General features: G+C 36.7%; 1 protein-coding gene across 1 annotated transcript in view; it reads right to left on the bottom strand.

Annotated features, from left to right (window-relative positions):
- Positions 1-23,522, bottom strand: part of LOC306850788 (C-1-tetrahydrofolate synthase, cytoplasmic-like) — a 35,691-nt gene that overhangs the window by 6,522 nt on the left and 5,647 nt on the right. The window contains exons 3-25 of the mRNA XM_079386649.1: positions 21,324-21,383; positions 20,966-21,019; positions 20,719-20,855; positions 20,482-20,582; positions 12,780-12,916; positions 12,119-12,230; positions 9,945-10,072; positions 8,392-8,489; positions 7,879-8,052; positions 7,627-7,763; positions 7,358-7,404; positions 7,170-7,277; positions 5,656-5,730; positions 5,432-5,534; positions 5,164-5,240; positions 4,349-4,489; positions 4,194-4,262; positions 3,878-3,989; positions 3,195-3,334; positions 3,018-3,059; positions 2,298-2,398; positions 1,207-1,384; positions 955-1,062 (exon numbers count right to left, since the gene is read on the bottom strand). Of these exons, the coding sequence (XP_079242775.1) occupies positions 955-1,062; positions 1,207-1,384; positions 2,298-2,398; positions 3,018-3,059; positions 3,195-3,334; positions 3,878-3,989; positions 4,194-4,262; positions 4,349-4,489; positions 5,164-5,240; positions 5,432-5,534; positions 5,656-5,730; positions 7,170-7,277; positions 7,358-7,404; positions 7,627-7,763; positions 7,879-8,052; positions 8,392-8,489; positions 9,945-10,072; positions 12,119-12,230; positions 12,780-12,916; positions 20,482-20,582; positions 20,719-20,855; positions 20,966-21,019; positions 21,324-21,383 (2,439 nt within the window). The remainder of the gene's footprint in view (positions 1-954; positions 1,063-1,206; positions 1,385-2,297; positions 2,399-3,017; positions 3,060-3,194; positions 3,335-3,877; positions 3,990-4,193; positions 4,263-4,348; positions 4,490-5,163; positions 5,241-5,431; positions 5,535-5,655; positions 5,731-7,169; positions 7,278-7,357; positions 7,405-7,626; positions 7,764-7,878; positions 8,053-8,391; positions 8,490-9,944; positions 10,073-12,118; positions 12,231-12,779; positions 12,917-20,481; positions 20,583-20,718; positions 20,856-20,965; positions 21,020-21,323; positions 21,384-23,522) is intronic.

The raw sequence follows: 23,522 nt of genomic DNA, 5'->3' as shown, positions 1-23,522 counted from the left end.
AGTCTTAGATTGCCCAAGTCAATCTCCAGATTTAAATCTGATTGAACATGAATTTCACCAGCTGGAGAGGAGAGTAAAGGCAGAAACTCCCCAAAACAAGCAACAACTGGGATTGGCTGCATTAAAGGCTGGGAAAAGCATTTTAAAGGATGAGACCAAGAGTCTGGTGATGTCTATGGGTCACAGACTCACTGCTGTGATTGTGTGCAAGGGATCTGTAACTAAATAATAGCTTTTAATCTTTTCTATCTGCCTTATGTTCAACTGTCCCAATACTTATGCTCACATCAATGAGTGGGATGAACTCTAAAAGTGCTGTTCTTTTTATTTGGTAAAACATGTATGTGTTGAAACGGCTAATAATAAAATGTGACATTCTGTAGCTTTCTCATATTCATCTTTTAATCATATTTGCAAATGTCTTGACTCCACAGGCAACAGAGCAATTTTTGTCTTTACTGTTCCAATAATTATGGAGGGCACTGTATGTTAATGACCAGACTCTCTTTGGACTTCTGCTTGTGATAACTGAGGTCTACTTGTGATAATTGAAATCAGCTGATTGCCCTTAACTGTTAATCCAACTAGAAAAAGGGTGAATGTCTGTTGTAAAGCGAGCACTGAAGATAGCAATGTGCTGCAATGTCTGAATGCTCGTGTTTTTAATTCACATGCACTCTGCACAATGTAATTTACAAAAAAAAAGAAGAAAGTTTTGCTAAACTTTTTCAGTCTGTACTGGATTCAGTGTGCGGCTAGCTACCTTCTTGTTGATTTTTAAGTATAATGGATCCTTTTCACATTTGCAGGGTTCTCAGAAGGGGAGAAACGTCAACAGTGGTAAATACCCCAAAAAATTACAATGTTAATAATTGTGGAAACGAGTCATAGAAGTCTTTAATAGTGGTCTATTCTGCTTTACTTTACAGGCGACAATCAATGCACTATTCATACCTGTTTGCTGTACAGGTCCACCTTGTGTTGAGCCTCTGGAAGAAGTTCAATGTCATCTGCACCATAGATCTTCTGCGCAATGATTCTGATCTTGTCTGCAATAGGTAACTGTAAGATAGGTAATAGGTAACTCAAGAATAGGCAAGTGTAAGAGAAATGAATTAGCAAACTTTATGAATGTGCACATCTGTAAAGTATGACTGCAGAGTAAACCCTCTAATATTGTGTAACATATGCCACCCTGCAAATTACCTCAATGTCATAAAGAAATTTGAAGCTGTTGGGCAAGTCTGCTGCTTTTTGCACTGCTCTAGCCAGATCTGCAGCACCAGCGCCCCCATCAGCCCAGTGAGAACAATGCACAGCATCAAATGCTCCTGCCTCTTTGGCTAGTTTACAGATCAGATCCAGTTCAGCCTTTGTGTCTGTCCTGCATACATGAGATGGCAAGATTCAGTTTGAATGGCACATGAGCTATACAGCAGTTTGATTAACATGGTCTGGAAACTCAGTTCCCAAATGATACTCAATATCTCTCCCAAGCACTTTACTCAAATAAATGAATCTAGTCACGCAGTCAAACAGGTTAGGGATCTAGAATATGGTCATATAGAATAAGGCATTAATATGTGCTAAATAAGTACTAATAAACAGCCAATGTTAGTAATATGCATGTTAATAAGCAACTAGTTAAAAAGTGTTACTTATGTATTTTCCTCACAACTTATTGTAGGGTTTCAGAAGACTTCATATTGGCTTAAATACTCTAGAAGTAGTTCAAATTAATTGTGTTTTGAGAAAACTGTATCTTGAGACAACTGCATTTTTTTACTAGACAACCACTGTGCTTTCAATGCAAGAGCATGCCCTGTGGGAATGGCTCTATAGTTCCTTGTGTTTAGAGAGACGTCGTGCCAAGCAACTGTGGCTGTACTGACATGCACCACAAAGGTGGTAATTTAAGATTTTTTATTTGTTCTGACTGTATGAAAATTCCTAATGAAATGAACATACTGGTCAGAGAGTAAATTCATTGAATTAATTCTATTAGCACAAGCCCTATTAAAAAGCAATGAAAAGTAAAACCAGTCTGCGGGGCCACCCATGCAGCAGTATTGACAAAGATGTTAAGGCTCCACACAGATTTTTTTGGGTTACATTTTTTAACTATTTCTGTCCATCGTAAACTATTGTATAATAGCAACAAACTAGTCAGTACACAAAGCTCTAGTAATTTTGATAGACATTAAAAAAAACCTTAACTTGACCTACTCTGCATAAAGCTGATGTATTTATTTTAAAAATCTGTATTGTGCAGGTTTAATCAGCAGGTGCCGTCTTACTTGAAAGCATTGACAGCCACAACTACTGGAACCCCAAAAAGCTGAGCGTTCTCCACTTGCTTCTTCATGTTACTACAGCCAGCTTCCAGCAGAGCCAGATTCTGCAAGAGTTCAAACCAACTTTATCAGTACCACAAGTGTTTCTGAAGTGAAGTGAAGTGACATTCAGCCAAGTATGGTGACCCATACTCGGAATATATGCTCTGCATTTAACCCATCCAACGTGCACACACACAGCAGTGAACACACACACACCGTGAACACACACAGCAGTGAACACACACACACCGTGAACATACACCCGGAGCAGTGGGCAGCCATTTTAAGCTGCAGTGCCCGGGGAGCAGTTGGGGGTTCGGTGCCTTGCTCAAGGGCACCTCAGTCGTGGTATTGAGGGTGGAGAGAGCGCTGGACATTCACTCCCCCCACCTACAATCCCTGCCGGCCGGAGACTCGAACCCGCAACCTTCGGATTACAAGTCCGACTCTCTAACCATTAGGCCACGACTTCCCCAAGTTCTGGAGTGACTCCTGTGATTCACTTTAGCTGCCAGTCCCAAAACTGTATTTATACATATGGTAATGGTACACACTACCGGTGAAAAAGTTTACCAGTGGAAAAAAAAACACCTACAGTTTTTAGCTACTTGCATCACTAGACTCCATTATCTATAAAGATCACAGACTAGCAAGAAAAACCATTAAACGATCTTACAGTACCTCTTCAATATATTCTTTTGGCAGAGGCGTGCCTGCGGTGACCTACAGAAAAGATGCAATGCACATTTATCAACTCCCTGTACAAATTTATATATGTTTAAGTGGGAGAAAATGACAATCTACATGATTCAATCTACATGAAGTAAACACATTACTGTGCTGTATTCCCAGACTTACCGTTGGACCACCTCCATGCATTTTAAGTGCTCGAACTGTGGCAACCAAGACCACAACATGAGGCTTGAGACCAGAATAGCGACACTTGATATTGAAAAATTTCTCCATTCCAATATCTGCTCCAAAACCTGCTTCAGTGACTGGCAGAAAACAACAATAAACCCTTTAGGAATTCACACTGATGGGATCCAAGACAACCAAACAATTACATTTTTGCACAATTTTGTAAATATGAATGTCCCATAAATACTTTAACACCCTGTCTCTACCAGATGTGAACAGCATTGTTCTGTGAGTCGCTGACAGTAAACCGATACTAGTTCCAAAGTCATGGTGCAACATGGACACACATGGTATACTACATAGAATATACTGAAGTCTGTATACCGTATACTGATTTAAAGTCACATGGGTGTTTATTTGCAGCTTTTTTTTTGCAAAAAGGAAAAAAAAAAAAAAAAAAAAATTACATAATTATGAAAATCAATAAACAAATAATTTTCCTAACCCTAACTCTAATTTACATACATTACTAATTAACAATGATTTTTTAAACTAAATTGTTACCTTTTTAGTTAAACAACTTTAGTTACAAAGTTAGTCAATTATACTGGTGCTTCACTTTACAGATAGATTTAAATTATGCCAATAACAAAAAGGTGGCTTTTATTTGTTTAACTTACCCACAAATCCCTGAGGTCCAACTAGTTTCAGAGCAATTTTATCTGCCAAGATTGAAGAGTTTCCATGTGCAATGTTTGCAAAGGGTCCAGCATGAACAAACACAGGGTTTCCCTAAAAATTGTTCATACAAAGACTTAAGACACACCTCTAAAGCACCAGAGAACGAAGTGACAAGAAAACAGCTGGGAAATTGATTTAAGCAACTGGTTGAGTAGAGCATGAATAAGGAATAATTTATCTATGAAGGCCTATTTAGTTCTAGGTGATTTGCAAATTAACTTATACATATACATAACCTAGGACAATTCCTCTCACCTCTAGTGTCTGCATGAGGTTTGGCTTGATGGCATCTCGCATGAGTACGGTCAGAGCTCCACACACTCCCTAAGACACAAACACTACAGAATCAACACAGGATGAACATCTAGACATTTTCATTTGAGATAAAATGAGACATGACAGCAACACACCAAATCCTCGGTGGTGACAGGCTGACCACTGCGACTGGTGGCCACCACCATTTTTGCAAGTCTCTCCTTCATGTCAGCCAGACTGATGGTGAGAGCTAAAACTGCCATAATCTCACTGGCTACAGTGATGTCAAACTGGGCCTGCAAAAAAAAAAAAAAAAAAAAAGTTACTGGGCATTGCCTGCTAACAGAATAAGATAAATGCTTTGGTTTCCTTGTCATTACAACTGATTGAACATGCATGTTTTGTCTGTTTCAACTGTCAAGTCAGTTTTATTTATACCCTCAGTGAACATAGGATAGCAAGGTAAAAGATTCCTGACAGTTCAATGATAACCGACTGATAACATCTGCTACTGCGCCAAACTGCAGAAAGACAAGACATATTCCCATGGTCCACATGGGAAAGAAATAAATGTTAACTTGTAACTTCTGAGCTATTAAAAAGTTAATAAGTTCTTTGAACAAGAACACAAAAATATATTTCTTCTGCTGCATGTATTAATCAAATCAGGTGGACATCTTTGGCCATTGCAGTGTCTTACGGCATGAGTGCTGTGTCTGGCTAGACAAACATAACGTTTGAACAAACAATATTTGAACAGTGTTTGTGCATAAAGTACTTTGCTCCTAACAAAAAAGCTGGTTTAATGGCCTGAATCATTTGCCTATTAGAAGCTATAACCATCTTTGACTTTATAAATGTTACGCAGTTTATTTTTGGACAGGCTTTATAAAATTAAATAATCAAATCTCTTGAGTCTACTTATTCATCAGTATGTAAAAAAATATGTGGTAATATGTGTGATGCTCACAGTTCTGGTGAAGCCCTTCTCAGTTGGAGATTGGCCAATGGTGATTTTTCTCAGAAACCGATCATTTGTGTCCAGCACTATAAAAAATGTAAGAAGATTTACATTTCACCCAAATGTGCATGTACTGTACACGTATAATTTTCAGTAAAATCAAAATTAACAGCAATCTACACAAATGTTCTAGTATTAAAGATGCACTTTTTAATTTCAGATCATTTATCTCTATAGTATAAGAACAGTGAAAACAACAATACACATTCTATCACACCTCGCTGCCAAGTTATGGACTCAGGGTCAATGTCCAGCCTGACGAAGCGTGCAATTTCCTCTTCTGTTAATGTGCTGGGGTCCGTTTTCTTTATACCTAGTTTCTATTAGTACAAGGAACATCACAAATATTAAATTTACAGAAAGCAAGACAATGCAAGAGCAAAACTAATGTAAATCTTAGAGAGGAGGATATAAAATTACAAAACAAACAAACATTCTTACTTCAAGTCTGTTGATCTGAACTACGGCAAACTTCCTCTGACCTTCAATCAAGGGCACCAACCGATTAAATAGAGCCTAGTGCAATGATAGAATGATATTTAGCTGTTGATATGGACTTTCACTGCAGGATAAGCAGTTCTTAAAATGTGATTCAGATAATATAATAATTTACACTGGTGCAGGGGCACATTTAAATGCTCATTTTCTCAGCATTAAGCCATCGTAACACTAGGATCGCCACACAAGGTCCACATTTAATGTCTTGTATAAAAGCAACAAAACAGCTCTGCTTAGAAAACTGTCCATGATAAAGAAACATGGGGATAATGAATTTTGTCAGTGTTTGATAACGGACTAAAAAGGGGAATAAAATTTTTAAGGCAACACTTTGAATACTGACTGGGACATACATTGAGGACAGAAGCATATAGTCCAATGGAATAATTAATTTTGGCCAAATAAAAAAATAAATAATAATAAAAAATAAAAAAAAATATATATATATATGTGTATGTGTATATATGTATGTGTATATATGTATGTGTATATATGTATGTGTATATATGTATGTGTATATATGTATATATATATATATATATGCGCGCATACACACATATATATATTATGTGTGTATGCGCGCATATATATATTGAACATCCAATAGTATACATGTATGTGTGAGTAATTTATAGGTGTATATGCACGTGTTTTATGTATGTATTGATAAGCGAAGTTTGATTTAAATCCTACGTGGCGCCTCATACATATCACTGGATAAAACATATCTATACATAATCTAGTTAGTTTGTATTCAGATCATATAGGAGTTCTGATAATTTTTGGATCATTTGTTAAGATGTTTAAATCTGAATTTTAAGATCCTATTAAATGTAAATGGGTAGAAGTAACGACTAATTGTTTTATTAGTTCATTTAGCTGTTTTTAAGTTACCTTAGCAGATGCACAGAAGACATACTGTTCTGAGATGAGAGAAAATAGTGTTTGGAAATGTTAAAAACATTTTGATTGCTGTTAAAGATAAAGTTACAATTATATTACACCGTCCAAGGTAAAAAGCACATTTTGATAAAAAAAAGAGAAAAGTTGTGAGGTTGCATCAAAGCATAGCGCGGTAGCTTAGTACATAAATGTAGTTTCATTTGTATGAGTAATTTTTCAATTTTGCACCCTGTTTTGTCCTACTTCTCAAGAATCTGTGATTTATTAGTATAATATGTTAATAGCATGAAAGACATTCTCTGAACACTAACCAATCATATCCAATATCTCAAGTAAATGTATCAGCAAAAATGTAATATTATTGATTTCTTTCTTCAGAGCATTTGAGTTTTATCTGTAAATATAGATATACAATTAATATGATTAGTTAATGTTTTGTCTAATTAATTATATGCTAATTAACTGGCAGTCTTAATTTAACAATAAAAATTAATCCCTGACCGCATCAGAATGCGATATCAGGGATCCAATAAATGAATGAAGACAGACAATACCTTATCAGACTGAGTGGCTTCATGGAACATACGAGCATCAATTGCAGCAGCTACCAGGTTATTGGCTGCTGTGATGGCATGAATGTCCCCAGTCAGATGAAGATTGAACTGAGAAGATAAGACAATCACTAAATACATGTTTTTATACAGCATTATTAATCAAACAAGAATCTGAGGCAAAAAAATACCTCTTCCATGGGAATAACTTGCGAGTAGCCCCCACCAGCAGCACCACCTATAGATATAAGAGATAAGGTAGGAACTTAATTTTCTGTAGTTTCTCTCACTTCTATGAAAATTGACCAAAAAAAAAAAGTTGTACAGAAATTACTTCCTTTGCAAAAGTTTAGTAAACAAAACTTGATATACCAAACCTTTTTGCACGTTGTTTGATAAAACCACTTTAGAGGTATCCAGTCATATATGGTATTACTATTGTCTTATCAGCATTACTTGCCTTTAATGCCAAATGTTGGACCTTGTGATGGTTGGCGCACACATGCAAACGCATTCAGTTTCAGATGAGCCCCAAGTGCTTGAACCAACCCTATTGTAGTTGTACTCTTTCCTTCACCCAGAGGAGTCGGAGTGATTCTACATTAAACAAAATGTTACTTCTCAGCACAAGTATCAATACCTTACATGGTGTGAATTTCATTTTCATCTATATGAAATAGAATACTTGGAGACTGAGAAAAAGAAAAACTACCCAGTAACAACCACATATTTGCCATCAGGTTGAGCCTGCAGTCGATCAATCGTTTTTAGTTGGACTTTGGCTTTGGTCCTGCCATAGAGCTCAACCTCATCCGAGAAAAGACCAATTTCCTTAGCAAGGCATTCAATGGGTTTAGGTGCACAGGAACGAGAGATAGTGACATCACTGCATAATGAAAAATGAACAAACAAATTACAATGGCAAGAACAAAAATGATACTATTGAAACAGCTGTTTACTTCAAGTTGTTCATAACCGAAAATCAATGCCAAAAATAATCAGAAAGTAGTGCACACAACTTATGTAGTCTAAGTCTGCCGAGGCCATGTAACTGATTTAAGGAGCTATTATATGGTTTTAGAACAGTTTTTTTTTTTTAGCTTGACAGTGCATGGTGACTGTAAACTATCATCAGATATCATCACACTCACTGAACCACATTGGCTGCTGTTGCAATTTTGTGTTTGTGTCTTGTGCATAGCTAAAAAAGAAAAATGCATCTAACCTTGGAACAGGCCGTTGCAGGTTGAGTTGGGTGTAATTTATGTTCCACTTCCCAGGTTCTTGTGCTTGAAGGAAATGCTTGGCACTTAGAACTGTGTTCTGAGAAATGAAAAGCAAATATTGAATTGCCTAGGAATTGCTGATTTATAATATTTCAGATTAAGTGTAAAATCTCCTGAAAACTCAATAGTAAATCATATGAGGACAATTTAATAATGAATGGTTCAGGAGATATCCCCTTCCAGGAACTGAACATATTGCGTTTGCTTTGCCAGTCCAATTTTTGGACCACTAAGTATCTGGCAATAATTTTGCACATTGGGACGCAGGGATTGTGTGATTATAAGGCGCCGGGCTCGACAAAAGTGAAGCGAACGCGGGGAGGGAGGGAGGGAGGGGGAGAGAGAGAGATGTATACTCATATGACAAGGGTGCAGTGAACCAGTGTTGCTAGGGTCGCGGTTTTCCCGCACAATTGGGCTATTTTGAAAATACAGTCGCAGGAAAAATTATAGAGTCGTGGGTTGTGGTTTTTTGGGCTACTTTTATAATATACCGCAGCTGCCCAAAGTGTATATATACACACGTGATCGCAAAAGGAAGTTATTACAAACACTCGATGGTGGTTTAAAGTGAGTTCTGAGTAAAAGTGTATTATTAATCTAATAAATTGTCTTATGTAGCATGATGCTAATGTTAGCTCTAATGCACCTGCAGAACCGGTCTAATTCTTCTTCATAATGCATTTCGTCATAATACTTCACGTAAGGTCGCAAGAAAATGTTTTGTTGTATTTATTTAGAAATACTTTTGATAATAGTTGGGTAAATGTGTTCTGGGATTGAAGCGATGTGGCTTGGTAAACGTTTTATTGTCAGTATAAAGGCTGATAATGGCTGAATTAAAACAAAAGAATAATAAGGATTATATCTCATGCTGGCAGAGATGTGAAAGGTTATGTTTCCTTAAACTAGTTTGTCATGCATTCCTTTATTTCAACACATTTACAGGTAAATCCTAGTATTTTAAATTTGTGATTAATCGTGATCACATTAATGGTTAAATCACAATCCAGGACTGTGATTAACGCGATTAAATTTTTTAATCGACGGACGGACGGATAGATACTCATATTTGATAAGGGTACAGTGTTGCTAGGGGAATTAAACGGGAAAAAATTCATCTTTAAAATACGGTGGCCGAGAGAGCTCAACGCGCTGCAAATAGAAAAAAATGCCTGCAAGAAAAAAAAATAAGGCATTAAGAAAACAACTTCAATTTGACAACACGTGTGCTGCAAATGCTCACAATACAACCAAATAAAGAAACGCACTGCAAATAAAATTCTTTATTTGTTTGTGTTGTGAGCATTTGCAGCATCTGCTGTGAAACTGATGATGTTTTATTGATTTGCTGGTGCTTTTTCTATTTGCATGTGTTTTCTGAAGTTGCAGCGCGTTGAGCTCTCTCGGCCACCGTAATAAAAAGTAAACATTACAAAAAAACCAACAACAATTACAAGCGTCACTTCAATTAGAAACGGGAATAATGTACCTGCATGAGCATGGCAACAGTCATTGGACCGACTCCTCCAGGTACAGGTGTAATAAATGCAGCCTTATCTTTAGCAGAGTCATAGTGAACGTCTCCAACAATTCTCTTCCCACTTGGCCTGCTGCTGTCTGAGATAAAATTTAAGTGACTGAATGACTATGTTTCTGGACCATGGATTTTACAGGTTCACCCGAGTTACTAGTGCACATTTTAAACAATCCTTCCAAGTCTGAAAGCTACATGACTTAATACTATATGTCTTTATTGAACACATTCCATAAAACATCCGTCTTAAAGGTTTCAAAATATAAAGAACATGCTGGGAAACCAAAGAATGTGCTGGACCAAGAGAATTTCTCTAAAGAACAGTGAACAGATTAACTGCTCAAGACTGATGAATAACTCAAACTCAAAATTATAAAACAGTTGTGGATCATCCAGACAGGTAATGACAACACTGTGAATGTTTAATGAGATGCGTTCAATAAAAGACATGACAAGGCAAGTTTATTTACATAGCGTTTCTGTAAAGCACTTTCAATTACCACTGTGTATGAAATGTGCTATGCAACCAGAAAATAGCGTAACACTTTAGTTAGGGACCAATTCTCTATTAACTAGTTGCTTATTAGCATGCATATTACTGGAATATTGGCTGTTTATTAGTACTTATTACTACGGTCACACTTTATTTTAAGGTTCAATTCTAGCTATTAATTAACTATTAACTTTAACTTTTGCCTCAAACTCCTAATTACTGCTTAGTAAGGTAGTCGTTACATTTAGGCATTGGGTAGGATGCAGAATGTGTGCTATATACATACTAATAAATGGCCAATATACTAGTAATATGCATGCTAATAAGCAACTAATAGTGAGAACTGGTCCCTATATTTAAGTGTTACCATCACTACTGTGTTTTCCTGTCTCAGGAATGTAAACTGCTGGCTTGTAGTAGTATTCCAGTCTTGACATTTCTAGTTTTAGCATTGGTGCCAAACTTTGTCGTTTAAGCACTATGTTGATTTAATGGAATTAAAATGTTTAGATAAAGTACAAAAGAAATTATGGGAAAGCACAGACATTGAGTAAGAGTGTCTGAACAGTAGCTAATCTTGAACGATCATAATTGATTGTGCAGCACATCTTGAAATACTGTAATTGTTTTTGTGTCTTGATAGCTTAAGCACATGGTGAATAGTCCATATGTTCACAGCAATAATAAATTGTATAACAAATTGTCTGGTGTAATGTCAGAGACATCTGGATGCAAGTCGATAGGGTACATTTGTAGCAATAGCCAAAAATACATTGCATGGGTCAAAATTATCGACTTTTCTTTTATGCCAAAAATCAGTAGGATATTAAGTAAAGATCATGTTCCATGAAGATATTTTGTAAATTTCCTACCATAAATATATCAAAACGTAATTTTTGATTAGTAATATGCATTGCTAAGAACTTAATTTGGACAACTTTAAAGGCGATTTTCTCTGCATTTAGATTTTTTTGCACCCTCAGATTTCAGATTTTCAAATAGTTGTATCTCGGCCAAATATTATCCTATCCTAACAAACCATACATCGATGGAAAGCTCATTAATTCAGCTTTCAGAAGATGTATAAATCTCAATTTTAAAAAATTGACACTTATGACTGGTTTTGTGATCCAAGGTCACAATTATGTTTCTAGTCTTAGGTTGGAAGCCTGCTGCTTGACCTGGTGTGCCATGTAAAGGATATTCATACCCATACGCAGAGTTCTATGCATTAAATGAAAACATATGCTTTCTATTTATATCAGCATGTTACCATTTTAAACAGTTGTCAAGATATCATTTAAACGGTGGCTGTTTTTGAGAAAATGTCCTCTTAAGATTTTAAATCAACTTTCAGCCATTTTGTGCGATTACATGTATTTTTCACATTTCAGTAATTGTGCAACATCTTTCATATGTTCATTTACAACAAAATAAAAAATTAGTAGCAAAACAATTTAGCACACATGCATTACTTGTTTCAAAGCTTTTTTTGTGACATCACAAATTAGACAAATTGCAGGAAAAGCAGGAAACATCTGACCGAAAAAATTATATCTTTGTAAATTAAGTTGAAAACATGGTATACTCCAACTGAAAAACTGCATTTAAAGTGCATCTGTTGCAACCTACATACCTGTGATGGTGTTAATACCACAGTCAATGACAATGGCACCATCCTTCAGCCACTCTCCGCGAACCATCTCTGGTTTACCAATCCCAGTCACCAATATGTCTGCCTTTCCCACCTACAACACAAATACAGTACAGTCCACAACAATTTTTTTTTTGTAGCACTCCCTATTAGACACCGAGTAGACAAACATCAGTAGCACCATTTAGTATTTTAAAATGTGGACAGTGTGTTTACATATTGAAATTTGCCCATATAAAACCACTGGATTTGTGATTTTTGCCAATATAACATTTTGGTAACACTTTATTTTGATAGTCCACTTTCACATTCTACTAACAGTAAATAACTTTGCAACTACATGTCAACTAGCAGTCATTAGAGTATTAGTAGACTGTCTGCTATCTTCTAACACTTTATTTTGACGGGTCCACAACATACAATATACTGACCAGGAGAAACTTTGCAAGTATGTGTCAAATTATTCTACTAACCCAAAACCTAACCTAACGGTCTACTCCGAGTTAGTAGACATGTAGTTGCAAATTAATGAGAATTTGTTGACATGTTGTTGCAAAGTTACTTATAGTTAATAGAATGTCTAAACATTCTAATGTTTAAATTTTTTGCAGAATATTTGTGTAAACAATGCTTAAAAACTCACCTCAGAGGCCAAGTCTGCAGTTTTTGAATGACAGGTCAGTACAGTTGCATGATTCCAAAGGAGAAGGTCATGCATTGGTGCACCAACAATCTTACTGCGGCCAATTACCACAGCCCTTTTTCCTGCCAGTGACACACCTAAACACAAGACAATGAGAAAATGCAAATCATGAATAATTACCATCTGAGATATAATACAAATAACTGTTATAATTAAAGGTAGACCAATGGTTCCCACCAAAAATTAAAAGTCTGTCAGCATTTTAAAAGTGGCATAGAATGCATTGATACAATATTTTAAAGCTTAGGTAAGGGCAAAAATTCTCCAGAAACGGTTTTACATGTCCATTTACAACCCTAGGATTTGTCCCTAGAATGAAATGGTCTGTTATTACCTTATTTGGAAAGGTCATGAATAATAATAATGTGGAGCTCTTATCTGATTGGCTGTTTCACAGCGTGGCTCAATTCAGTAGCTCACACACCTAACAGATCTCTACTGTCCGACGTGAATGATGGAGAGATTAGGCATCCAACCTTATATGTTTGAGACCGTATCAGACGAAGATACAGATTCTGAGAGATTTTGCAAGAATGTTTAGCGTCAGTGGTATGAACATGATTGCTGTGAGATGCTGGTGGAGTGAACAAGGCTTGAGAGAGAGTTGTGAGTGAGGGCGCAGACGCAGCCTCTGTGTTGCCAGATCCAGCTGATATAAGTGTTTTTGGACTTGTTTTTTCCACTTTTTTTTTACATTTTAGAAAGTTAATAAAGTAGGAGGTTGCAGTTTAGGGTCAGCGATATCTTTCTCATCTTAACTGCAAAAGAATTGAAATTATTTTGGTGTATTTTTATTTATTTATCGGTTTTTGTTTGTTTTAATAGCAATATCTGACAACACTGCATTGATGATTCGGCTGTGCAGGTCCAGCTGGCCTAAAACATGGGCTGGTTTACGTTATGCTAATGTTGGGGGCTTAAACATTAATGATCCCGACTGTAACGTCACAGTTGGTATTATGTTGGGATTCTCCTCTTTTTCAGTGGTCTCAAGATTTACATAAGGAGGAAACAATGGTGTTTGAGGCTCACGGTATGTCATTTCCATGTACAGAACTCTTATTATTCAACTATGCCAAGGTAAATCTCCATTCTATGGCACCTTTAAAACACCTGACATGTAATTTTGGAACACAAAACTAGATATATGAACAATGTCTGTACAAAAACAGCTGAAACAATAATAAAGTCAATGGGGTGTAACAGTCTCAAGCTCCAAAAAGTCAATGGGGTAGTGTAACATTAATCCATACAACTACAATACCACAACTTGACCCCAAAGATCTAGTTATTTACAGACCGATCTCAAATCTCCCTTTTCTGTCAAAGATACTAGAAAAGGTAGTATCCTCACAATTATATTCCTTCTTAGAGAAAAATGGTATCTATGAGGAATTCCAGTCAGGATTTAGACCGTATCATAGTACTGAGACTGCTCTCATTAAAGTTACAAATGACCTGCTTCTATCATCTGATCGTGGTTGCATCTCTTTATTAGTTCTACTGGATCTTAGCGCTGCGTTCGACACTATCGACCACAACATTCTTTTGAATAGACTAGACTGTTTGCATTAGTGGAAGTGCCTCAGCATGGTTCAAATCGTACTTATCTGACCGCCATCAGTTCGTAGTAGTGAATGAAGAGGTACCATATCGATCACAAGTGCAGTACGGAGTACCTCAAGGCTCAGTACTAGGGCCGTTACTTTTCACGCTTTACATGTTACCCTTGGGAGATATTATCAAGAGACATGGTGTTAGCTTTCACTGTTATGCTGATGATACTCAGCTCTATATTTCTTCACGGCCCGGTGAAACATAACAAATTGAGAAACTAACGGAATCCATAGTCGATATAAAAAACTGGATGACGAGTAACTTCTTACTGCTAAATTCTGAAAAAACAGAGGTGTTAATTATCGGACCTAAAAACCCCACATGTAATAACCTAGAACACTATCTAACACTTGACGGCTGCTCTGTCAATTCTTCTTCATCAGTTCGGAACCTAGGTGTGCTGTTTGATAGCAAGCTTTCATTTGAAAGCCATGTTTCTAGCATCTGTAAAACTGCGTTTTTCCATCTCAAAAACATATCTAAATTGCGACCTATGCTCTCAACATCAAATGCAGAAATGCTAATTCATGCGTTTATGACCTCAAGGTTAGACTATTTTAATGCTTTACTGGGTGGTTGTTCTGCATGCTTGATCAACAAACTACAGTTGGTCCAAAATGCAGCAGCTAGAGTCCTTACTAGAACCAGGAAGTATGACCATATTAGCCCGGTTCTGTCAACACTGCACTGGCTCCCAATCAAACATTGTATACATTTTAAAATCTTATTACTTATAAAGCCCTGAATGGCTTAACTCCTCAGTACTTGAGCGAGCTCTTATCACATTATAGTCCTCCACGTCCGCTGCGTTCTCAAAACTCTGGCCGTTTGATAATACCTAGAATATCAAAATCGACTGAACAAATGAACATATTACAAGAAATAGCACAATTGAAGAAATAGAACAAAGATGCACATAAAATGAAGCTTAGGACAAACAGCAGATGGGACTGAATGATTCAGCAAGCGGTGCTTATGGAACAGCAATGATAGTGTTTCGTTGGTTACTGCTATGCTTATTAACACTGCTTTATAATGCATAGTTTTCCATTAAATTACATTATATTTGTCCTAAACTATTGTTAATACATGTAATAACTTCATCTTAGACTGGAAGATTGTGTATTGAGCATTTTTCAGTGAAACGTTTTTTTTTTTGTGGCACTAATAAGGCCCTTGCTTCATACAACATTCCGTTTGCTCTGTCTTTTCGATCACCGAACTTCAAACTCATTGACACCACTTGCTCATTCCTGAAGTGAACTTTTGACTGTTTGGAGAATAGATGAAATGTTTTGGACTGCCACCTTAAACTAAACGCGACACGTCCCATGTGTGCGAGTTGCTCTAGACGGGGCACAGTACTGAGCTTGTCTTTCAGAAATGTAACTAGAAAACTAAATCACCAAAATAAAACATAGCTAAATTTAAGTCAAATAAAAATCCTTATTAGAAATGCATTAGCACACAATCAGTCTGTGCACAAAACCAACAAATGTAATGCTTAAATTAAACCAATACATGACAGTGTTCACAGCAAAACAAATTAACGACAGACACTTCATGACAAACAAGCAGTGTTATTAAATTGTTATTTAGCATATTATTGTTATTTAGCATATTAAGCATTAAATAATATTTTGAGATCCCCACAGTGGGTGGAACTTGTCAAAGTTAGTAATAAGGCCGACCTATTTAGAGGAAAGATATGATTGGTCATTTTTTCTGTCACATTGATTTACCATTTCATAGCTGGACCACCAATCACAGAGGCTAACGCTAGGCGGAAATATTCAAATATGGAGAAAATTGGCGTCGTTCATTTAACCCATTCAATGAATAGGCAGAATTGAAGAGTTTATTTCTACAGAAATTGTATTTATTTTATTTAGATGATTTTCAAATTATGATTTGATTAAACAAAAATAGAAATTATGACTTTTTATTAATTAAAAGTTTATCATTTTAAATTTATTTTAAAAATTGTAAATATTGTTTTTACTATAGTTTAGGCCCTCTTTGAGGGCCTAGAGGGTCCTGACGGTTCACCTCAGCTGTATGTAGTAGTTTTACGCTATCTTTACACCCTTTTTGGAGCTTGAAATGGTTAAGACTCCACAAGTTTGGAATGACAATAGAATAAAATAATTTGGTAGCACTTTACTTACTATTAACTAGTTGCTTATTATTATGCATATTACTAGCATATTGGCTGTTTATTAGTACTTAAAAAGCACATATTAATAGCCTTATTCTGCATGACCATATTTTAGATCCCTTAATCGTACCCCATACCTAAACTTAACAACTACTTTACTAAGTATTAATAAGTAGCAAAGTAAGAGTTTGAGGCAGAAGTTGTAATTGTAGAGTCTTATTGAACCAAGACTCAAACAATTGGGCTTGTGCATACCAAAGAGGAAACTCAGGCGATTCCCTCCTATCAGTCCGAAAGTGACCAAGCCTAACGCTTCCCTGTCTAAGAGGATAACCATCGTCTTATCTCCTGAGACCATAAAAACAGGGAATATATTTGAGAAGAACATCTGGATGTCTTTAAAGAAGAGAACCTTCAGTGTTCGACCGGGTTTATCATAAATAAAGTCGAACAGGGCAAAGACCTTGTCATCTGGAACAAACCCTCCCTGATTTCCTGACCATTAACGCAGTAATTCAATGATGCATTTACGACACACGTCCAGCTAAGAAAATCTCCAGATGCGTGTCCAACGGAACACTCGTGACCCCCGGACCACCCCTCTCTCTCTCTCCACATTCCAAACTTAACAGACAAAGAGACTCAAACCTTTGAATTAGAACAGTTTAAAAGGGACAAATTATAATTGCTTCGGCTATTGAATCAATATGCTCAAAAACAATATATACAATATATTTACGATATACATTAAGGTTGTTTACATGTCATTTATAAGCTTGCTGTGTTATTGGAATCTATGGTATTGTTGTAATCTTTTGATGTCTAACTTTCCCGATCACTGTTGTTTAGTTTCACATGCTTGGTGTGATTATTTAGAATTAAGGATTGTTTCATCTGTGGCTTAACCGCGTAATAGATACAATTGATATACTTTGGGTATACAAAATACTTGGTGTTTGATTTCGAATGAAAGCAGATTTCATCAGCAGTAATCTGGTGTGGATGAGAATTGTCTTTTCTCATCAATGTATGATTACAATACGAATAGAAATCTGCGGTCAATAATTTCTTCATGTGATAAAATAACTGAACAGACAATGTATGCATGGAAAGAAGCTGTGCATGGCGGGGCTCCGCCCCACAGGAAGAATCCGATTGGGTCAGTCGCCCGTGGGTGGATCCCAAATCGGCCCGTTGAAGACAGGCACCCAACTGTGTAGCTAGCTCGCTCGTCTCTCTCTGCTTGCTCACACGCTGTTTGAACTTAGGTTCCTGCTCCGATTGCGCTGCTAAGCGCTTCCTGCCATTAACATCATGGCCGAGCACTGAACAGCGAAACTTGTTCACCAGAAACTTTAACACCAGAAACCAAAGAACTGAAACCAACTTCCTGAGAGCGTCATCACTTCACAGAGAAACCAGCCAATTGCGAGAGGGGTTCCCCAGTGGCGACACATCAGCCGTCAATCCAAACCGGGACTCCCTCGGGACAGCAAAGGAATGGAAACTTAGCTGAAAGCAAGTAAATCAAACAATACTTCCTAATTCTGCTGAAACTGGTTGTATTCATCTTTAAGAGTAAAGATAGTGAAGTTCCATGCTGTGATTTCCCTCAGGTTGAAGTTAGAGCATTCTTGAAAATGAGCATTAGAACCTAAAACTCTTCAGATCAAAACAATTAATTGCCTGCAATGTGTGTGTGTGTGTTTACGTATTCTGTTTTGTGTCATTTAGCTTAGTATTGTGTTAGAGTAGTGAAATAAACAGTGTTGGGGAAAGTTACTTTTTAAAGTAATGCATTACAATATTGCGTTACTCCTTAAAAAAGTAACTAATTATGTTACTTAGCTACTTTTTATGGAAAGTAATGCGTTACGTTACTCTTGCGTTACTTTTTAAATATGAGCAGGGCTTGATTGTTTTTAATACAAGAAATTACATTAATACAAATGTAAAAGCCCTGTATCTTGTGAAGGAAAAGTAAATTCATGTCTGTAAAGTAAAACTCAGGATAAGAAGGTTTAACACTCTTCGGCAATAAAAAAACAATGAAGTACAATTGTTAGTTTATCTAAAGTAATTTTTGCTTAGTATGTTTGAACTGGATCATCAAAGGTCAGCAGCAAAGACATTGGTTAATAAAATGGGATTAGATATATTTGTGTTGTTTAACATTTAATTATTGCAGTTTGCATCATATTCTGAGTTTGCATTTCACTGTTTGAATTCATTTTGATGAATACTAAATCTGTTTTTTGCGAGTGGGATGAGTTCATGCACATTCACATTTAGATCTATAGTAACAGCATGCTCACACAGCGCACTGTCAGTCAATAAATGGGGAAAAAGTAACGGAGTGTCTATTCACACTAAGTGCAAATAGCCCTTCTTGTTGGCAAAGGCCATTTACAATAACTCCTCCCACTAACGTGTGATTGGGTTAGTCAACAATTAAAAAAAGAAGTTAGTTCAATATCAGTTTCAGTGGCGTAGATGGCAAGGTGTATGCTTTTTTACGCGATCGACCCGAGTCGAGCCCACCTTTTGCCAAAAAATTTTTTCTCCCTTTTCAAATCTCATATCGCATTTATTTTCAATAAAAATGAAGTAAATAATCAAAAAGTTTAAAATATCGTAAAAATAAGTATCGGGTAGGGTTAGGGTAGGTGTAGGGAGGGCTTTATTGTCCCAATAAGGTGGCATCCATTTAATAAATTTGAATTAAAATTATAATTTACACTCAGTACGTTATTATTGCGTACTGTTTTATAATGTACTACAATACTGAGGTGCAGATAATTGCCACTATTTGCAATAAGTAGTATAAATAGCAGAAAATCTTGCTATTTTAACAGTGTAAATAGAATCTATAGCTATTTGCACTTAGTGTAAATAGCATATCGTTAAAAAATACTGCTATTTTCACTTGGTGTAAATAGAATCCATTGCTATTTGCACTTAGTGTAAATAGCATCTGTCACTAAAAAATATGCTATTTGCACTTGGTGTAAATAGCATCTGTCACTAAAAAATATGCTATTTGCACTTAGTGTAAATAGCATCTGTCACTAAAAAATATGCTATTTGCACAGTGTAAATAGCGTCTATCGCTATTTACACTTAGTGCAAATAGCCGCTGCCAAAAAGTAACTGGCGTTACTTTTTTGAAAAAGTAACTCATATTTTCTTGTAAATTAAAAAGTAATGCGTTACTTTACTAGTTACTTGAAAAAAGTAATATTACGTAACTCGCGTTACTTGTAATGCGTTACCCCCAACACTGGAAATAAACTTTGATTCGATTAAGAAATCTCTTGTCTGTTGCTGATTTTCAAATCTTAATTATTTGCCAAAAGATTGCGTTAATTATGCTAATTTTATCTAATGTCAACATTACCTAATCAATTCAGTATCACTGTGGCCACTGAATTAATCTGAATTATTAAGGCATACTCGTTTAATGCTTGCTGGACAAGTAGTTAATGAGGTATGGTTAATAAGGTATAAGTTGGACATTTTGATTAATATCAATTAATCATAAATATCGAATCTTAAGAATGATTCCCTAAAAGCTAAAATTAGAACAATAGTTCTAAAGTTACTACATATGTAAGTTGGTGCCCACACTAAAGTGCGACCGAACGTCAGTTGATGACACATATTGAGTGAAAACTGTATAATAACCACACACACACACAAGCAACAGATCCATAAATGCACACAGCAATCCAGAAATACACACAAAAGATCCACTCATGCACATATCACATCTCAGCAAATAAATTAATTTAGCATACATAATAAATTTGATAAATTTTTTATCAATTGACAGCCCTACCCCGCCTGAAGTCATGGTGTTTGTCTCACCTGTTTGTTTGATGAGCTCCATACATCCATTAGGAGTACATGGGATAAAACAATCTCCAAGATCACCACGTGCCAGTTTCCCTGCATTTATACTCGTCAATCTGAAGCAAAGAAACAGACTTTCTATAATTATTTAAACAGGTTTCAGAGCAGAAAACAATTTATTGAAAGTAATGTTAAATCAGAATAACACAATTTAATGGCATGTTGTTTAAGAGTGAATTATTTTTTCTGTACCCATCCACATCTTTCTCTGGAGCCACACTGTTGATAATCGTTTCTGTATTAATAGTGTGGACGGAGTCGAGGGGCAGCTGGACTATGAGCCCATGAATTTTGGAGTCCTCATTGACTTCCATTACACTGCGCATAACCTACAGAATGTGTAACAGTTAATTATAAATAGCAAAATCTGAAACCGCTGTTAATAGCAAACAAAACATGGATTAACAGTTAATGACTCCTTCAAGAGAAACCGTCCTACCTCATTTTCAGTTGCAGTCCGTGGAAGCTTCACATGTACAGCACTGACCCCGATCTAAAATTCAAGACAGTGATAGTCATTAAAGAGCTCATAAGATGCATTTTTAAAAAAATATATATTTTGTAATGTTCCTTGAGGACAAAATGCATTTGTAATGTTGGTAAGATTTTCACATTAAAAGCGGTTTTCTACCCTGTTTTTCCACTCGCTGGATTGAATACTCCGTTTAAAGGAATGGGTGTCAATGTAAGTTTTAATGTAAATGACTGGGAACTTTGTGTATGAATTAAGTATTATAATTAAGCACAGACATCTACACACTAAAGTATTTGAATCACTGTGCTGAATGTGGTTTTACCTCAGCAGCTGCTTTTAGCTTCATGCTGATGTACAAGTTTGAGTCCTCTCTGTCTCCCACCTAGAACAAACAAAGCATCAATGCAAACAAAGCGTCAACATTCAAGCAATGTTTAAAACTTCCACACATTTAATTTTTTTTTATATTTTTAGTCATTTCCTCTTTTCCAGTTTATGCTTTTGAACTGAACATTTAAATACAATAAAGCAATTACAGTGCAAAAGAATTATAAAGACCAATAGGTAGCATTTTACATTACGATCCCATTAGTTAACCTTAGTTAATGAATTAACATTAACTGAGCAATAGCTACATTTGATAAAGTTATTAAACTTTCTTAAATACAACTCTTAATGTTAGCTCGAGTTAATTTAATAAAGTTGCAACTTTTGATTATAACAATTTATTAAATATTGAAATTACCTAAGATTAATGAATGTTTACAAGAATTTTTCAAAATGGCAGTTTATGTTAACTAATGATTTAATCAGAATCAGAATGAGCTTTATTGCCATGTATGTTTATACATGCGAGGAATATGTTTTAGTGACAGAATCTCCACAGTGCAACATAATGACTGCGACAAGACACAGATAATAAAAAGAATAATATACAAATATATAAAATAGACAAATGTACAAAATAGCAAAAAACACCATATATAGACAATTATGTATGTACAGTTATGATGTGCAAATTTGAAATGTAGATAAGTACAGTATGTGTGTTAAATAAATAATGTATTATAGTGCTGTGTGTTCTGCGTTTATTGACAAGTGTTCATGAGATGGATTGCCTGAGGGAAGAAACTGTTCCTGTGCCTGGCTGTTCTGGTGCTCAGTGCTCTGTAACATCGACCAGACGGCAACAGTTCAAAGAGGGAGTGTGCTGGATGTGAGGGGTCCAGAGTGATTTTCTTAGCCTTTTTGCTCACTCTGGATAAGTACAGTTCTTGGAGAGTGGGGAGGGTTGTACCAATGAGTCACTCAGCAGTCCGGACTACCCTCTGTAGTCTTCTGAGGTCAAATTTGGTAGCTGAGCTGAACCAGACAGTTATAGAAGTGCAGGAGGATGGATTCAACGATGGCAGAGTAGAACTGCAGCTCCTGTGGTAGGGGGGTTTGCAGTTTCAGCAGCTCCTGTGGTAGGAGGGTTTCCTCGGAAGTCCACAGTCATCTCCACTGTTTTGAGCGTGTTCAGTTCCAGGTTGTTGAGACTGCACCAGATAGCCAGCTCCTTAACCTCCTGTCTGTAAGCAGTCTCGTCACCGTCCTGAATGAAGCCGATGACTGTGGTGTCGTCTGCAAACTTTAGGATCTTGACAGAGGGGTCTTTAGAGATGCAGTCATTAGCGTAGAGGGAGAAGAGCAGTGGGGAGAGAACGCAGCCCTGAGGAGCTCCAGCGCTGATAGTACGGGTACTGGATGTGTATTTCCCCAGCCTCACTATCTGCTGCCTGTCAGTCAGGAAACTGATGATTCACTGACAGACGAAGGTGGGCACGGAGAGCGGAGATAATTTGGGCTGGAGGAGTGATGGGATGGTGTTAAAAGCAGAGCTGAAGTCTACAAACAGGATCCTCACATAAGTCCCTGGTCTGTCCAGGTCCTGCAGAACATAATGCAGTCCCATGTTGACTGCATCATCCACAGACCCGTTTGCTCTGTAGGCAAACTGCAGGGGGTTCAGTAAGGGTCCAGTGATGTCCTTCAGATAAGCCAAAACCAGTCTTTCAAATGATTTCATGCCGACAGACGTTAGAGCCACAGGTCTGTAGTCATTAAGTCCAGTAATTTGGTGTTTCTTTGGGACGGGGATGATGGTGGAGCGTTTGAAGCATGATGGGACTTCACACAGCTCCAGTGATCTGTTGAAGATCTGTGTGAAGATGGGGGCCAGCTGGTCAACGCAAGTTTTCAGACAGGCTGGTGTCACACCGTCTGGGCCTGGTGCCTTTCTTCTCTTGTTCTTTCTGAAGACCTGGCGCATATCTTCACTGAACTGAATTGCAGGTGTGGGGGAAACGGGGATTGCAGGAAGTGTGAATGGTGTTTTGTCAAACCTGCAATAAAACTCGTTCAGATCATCTGCCAGTTGTTGATTCTTCACAGTGCTGGAGGGATGGTGTCTTGTAATAGGTGATGTCTTTCAGACCTTTCCACACTGAAGCTGTGTTACTAGAAGAGAACTGAATCCGTA

Source organism: Barbus barbus (genome assembly GCF_936440315.1).
Source record: "Barbus barbus genome assembly, chromosome: 30".
NCBI lineage: Eukaryota > Metazoa > Chordata > Actinopteri > Cypriniformes > Cyprinidae > Barbus > Barbus barbus.
The sequence above is the reverse complement of the archived record's forward strand: the minus strand, read 5'-3'. Positions and strand labels throughout refer to the sequence as shown.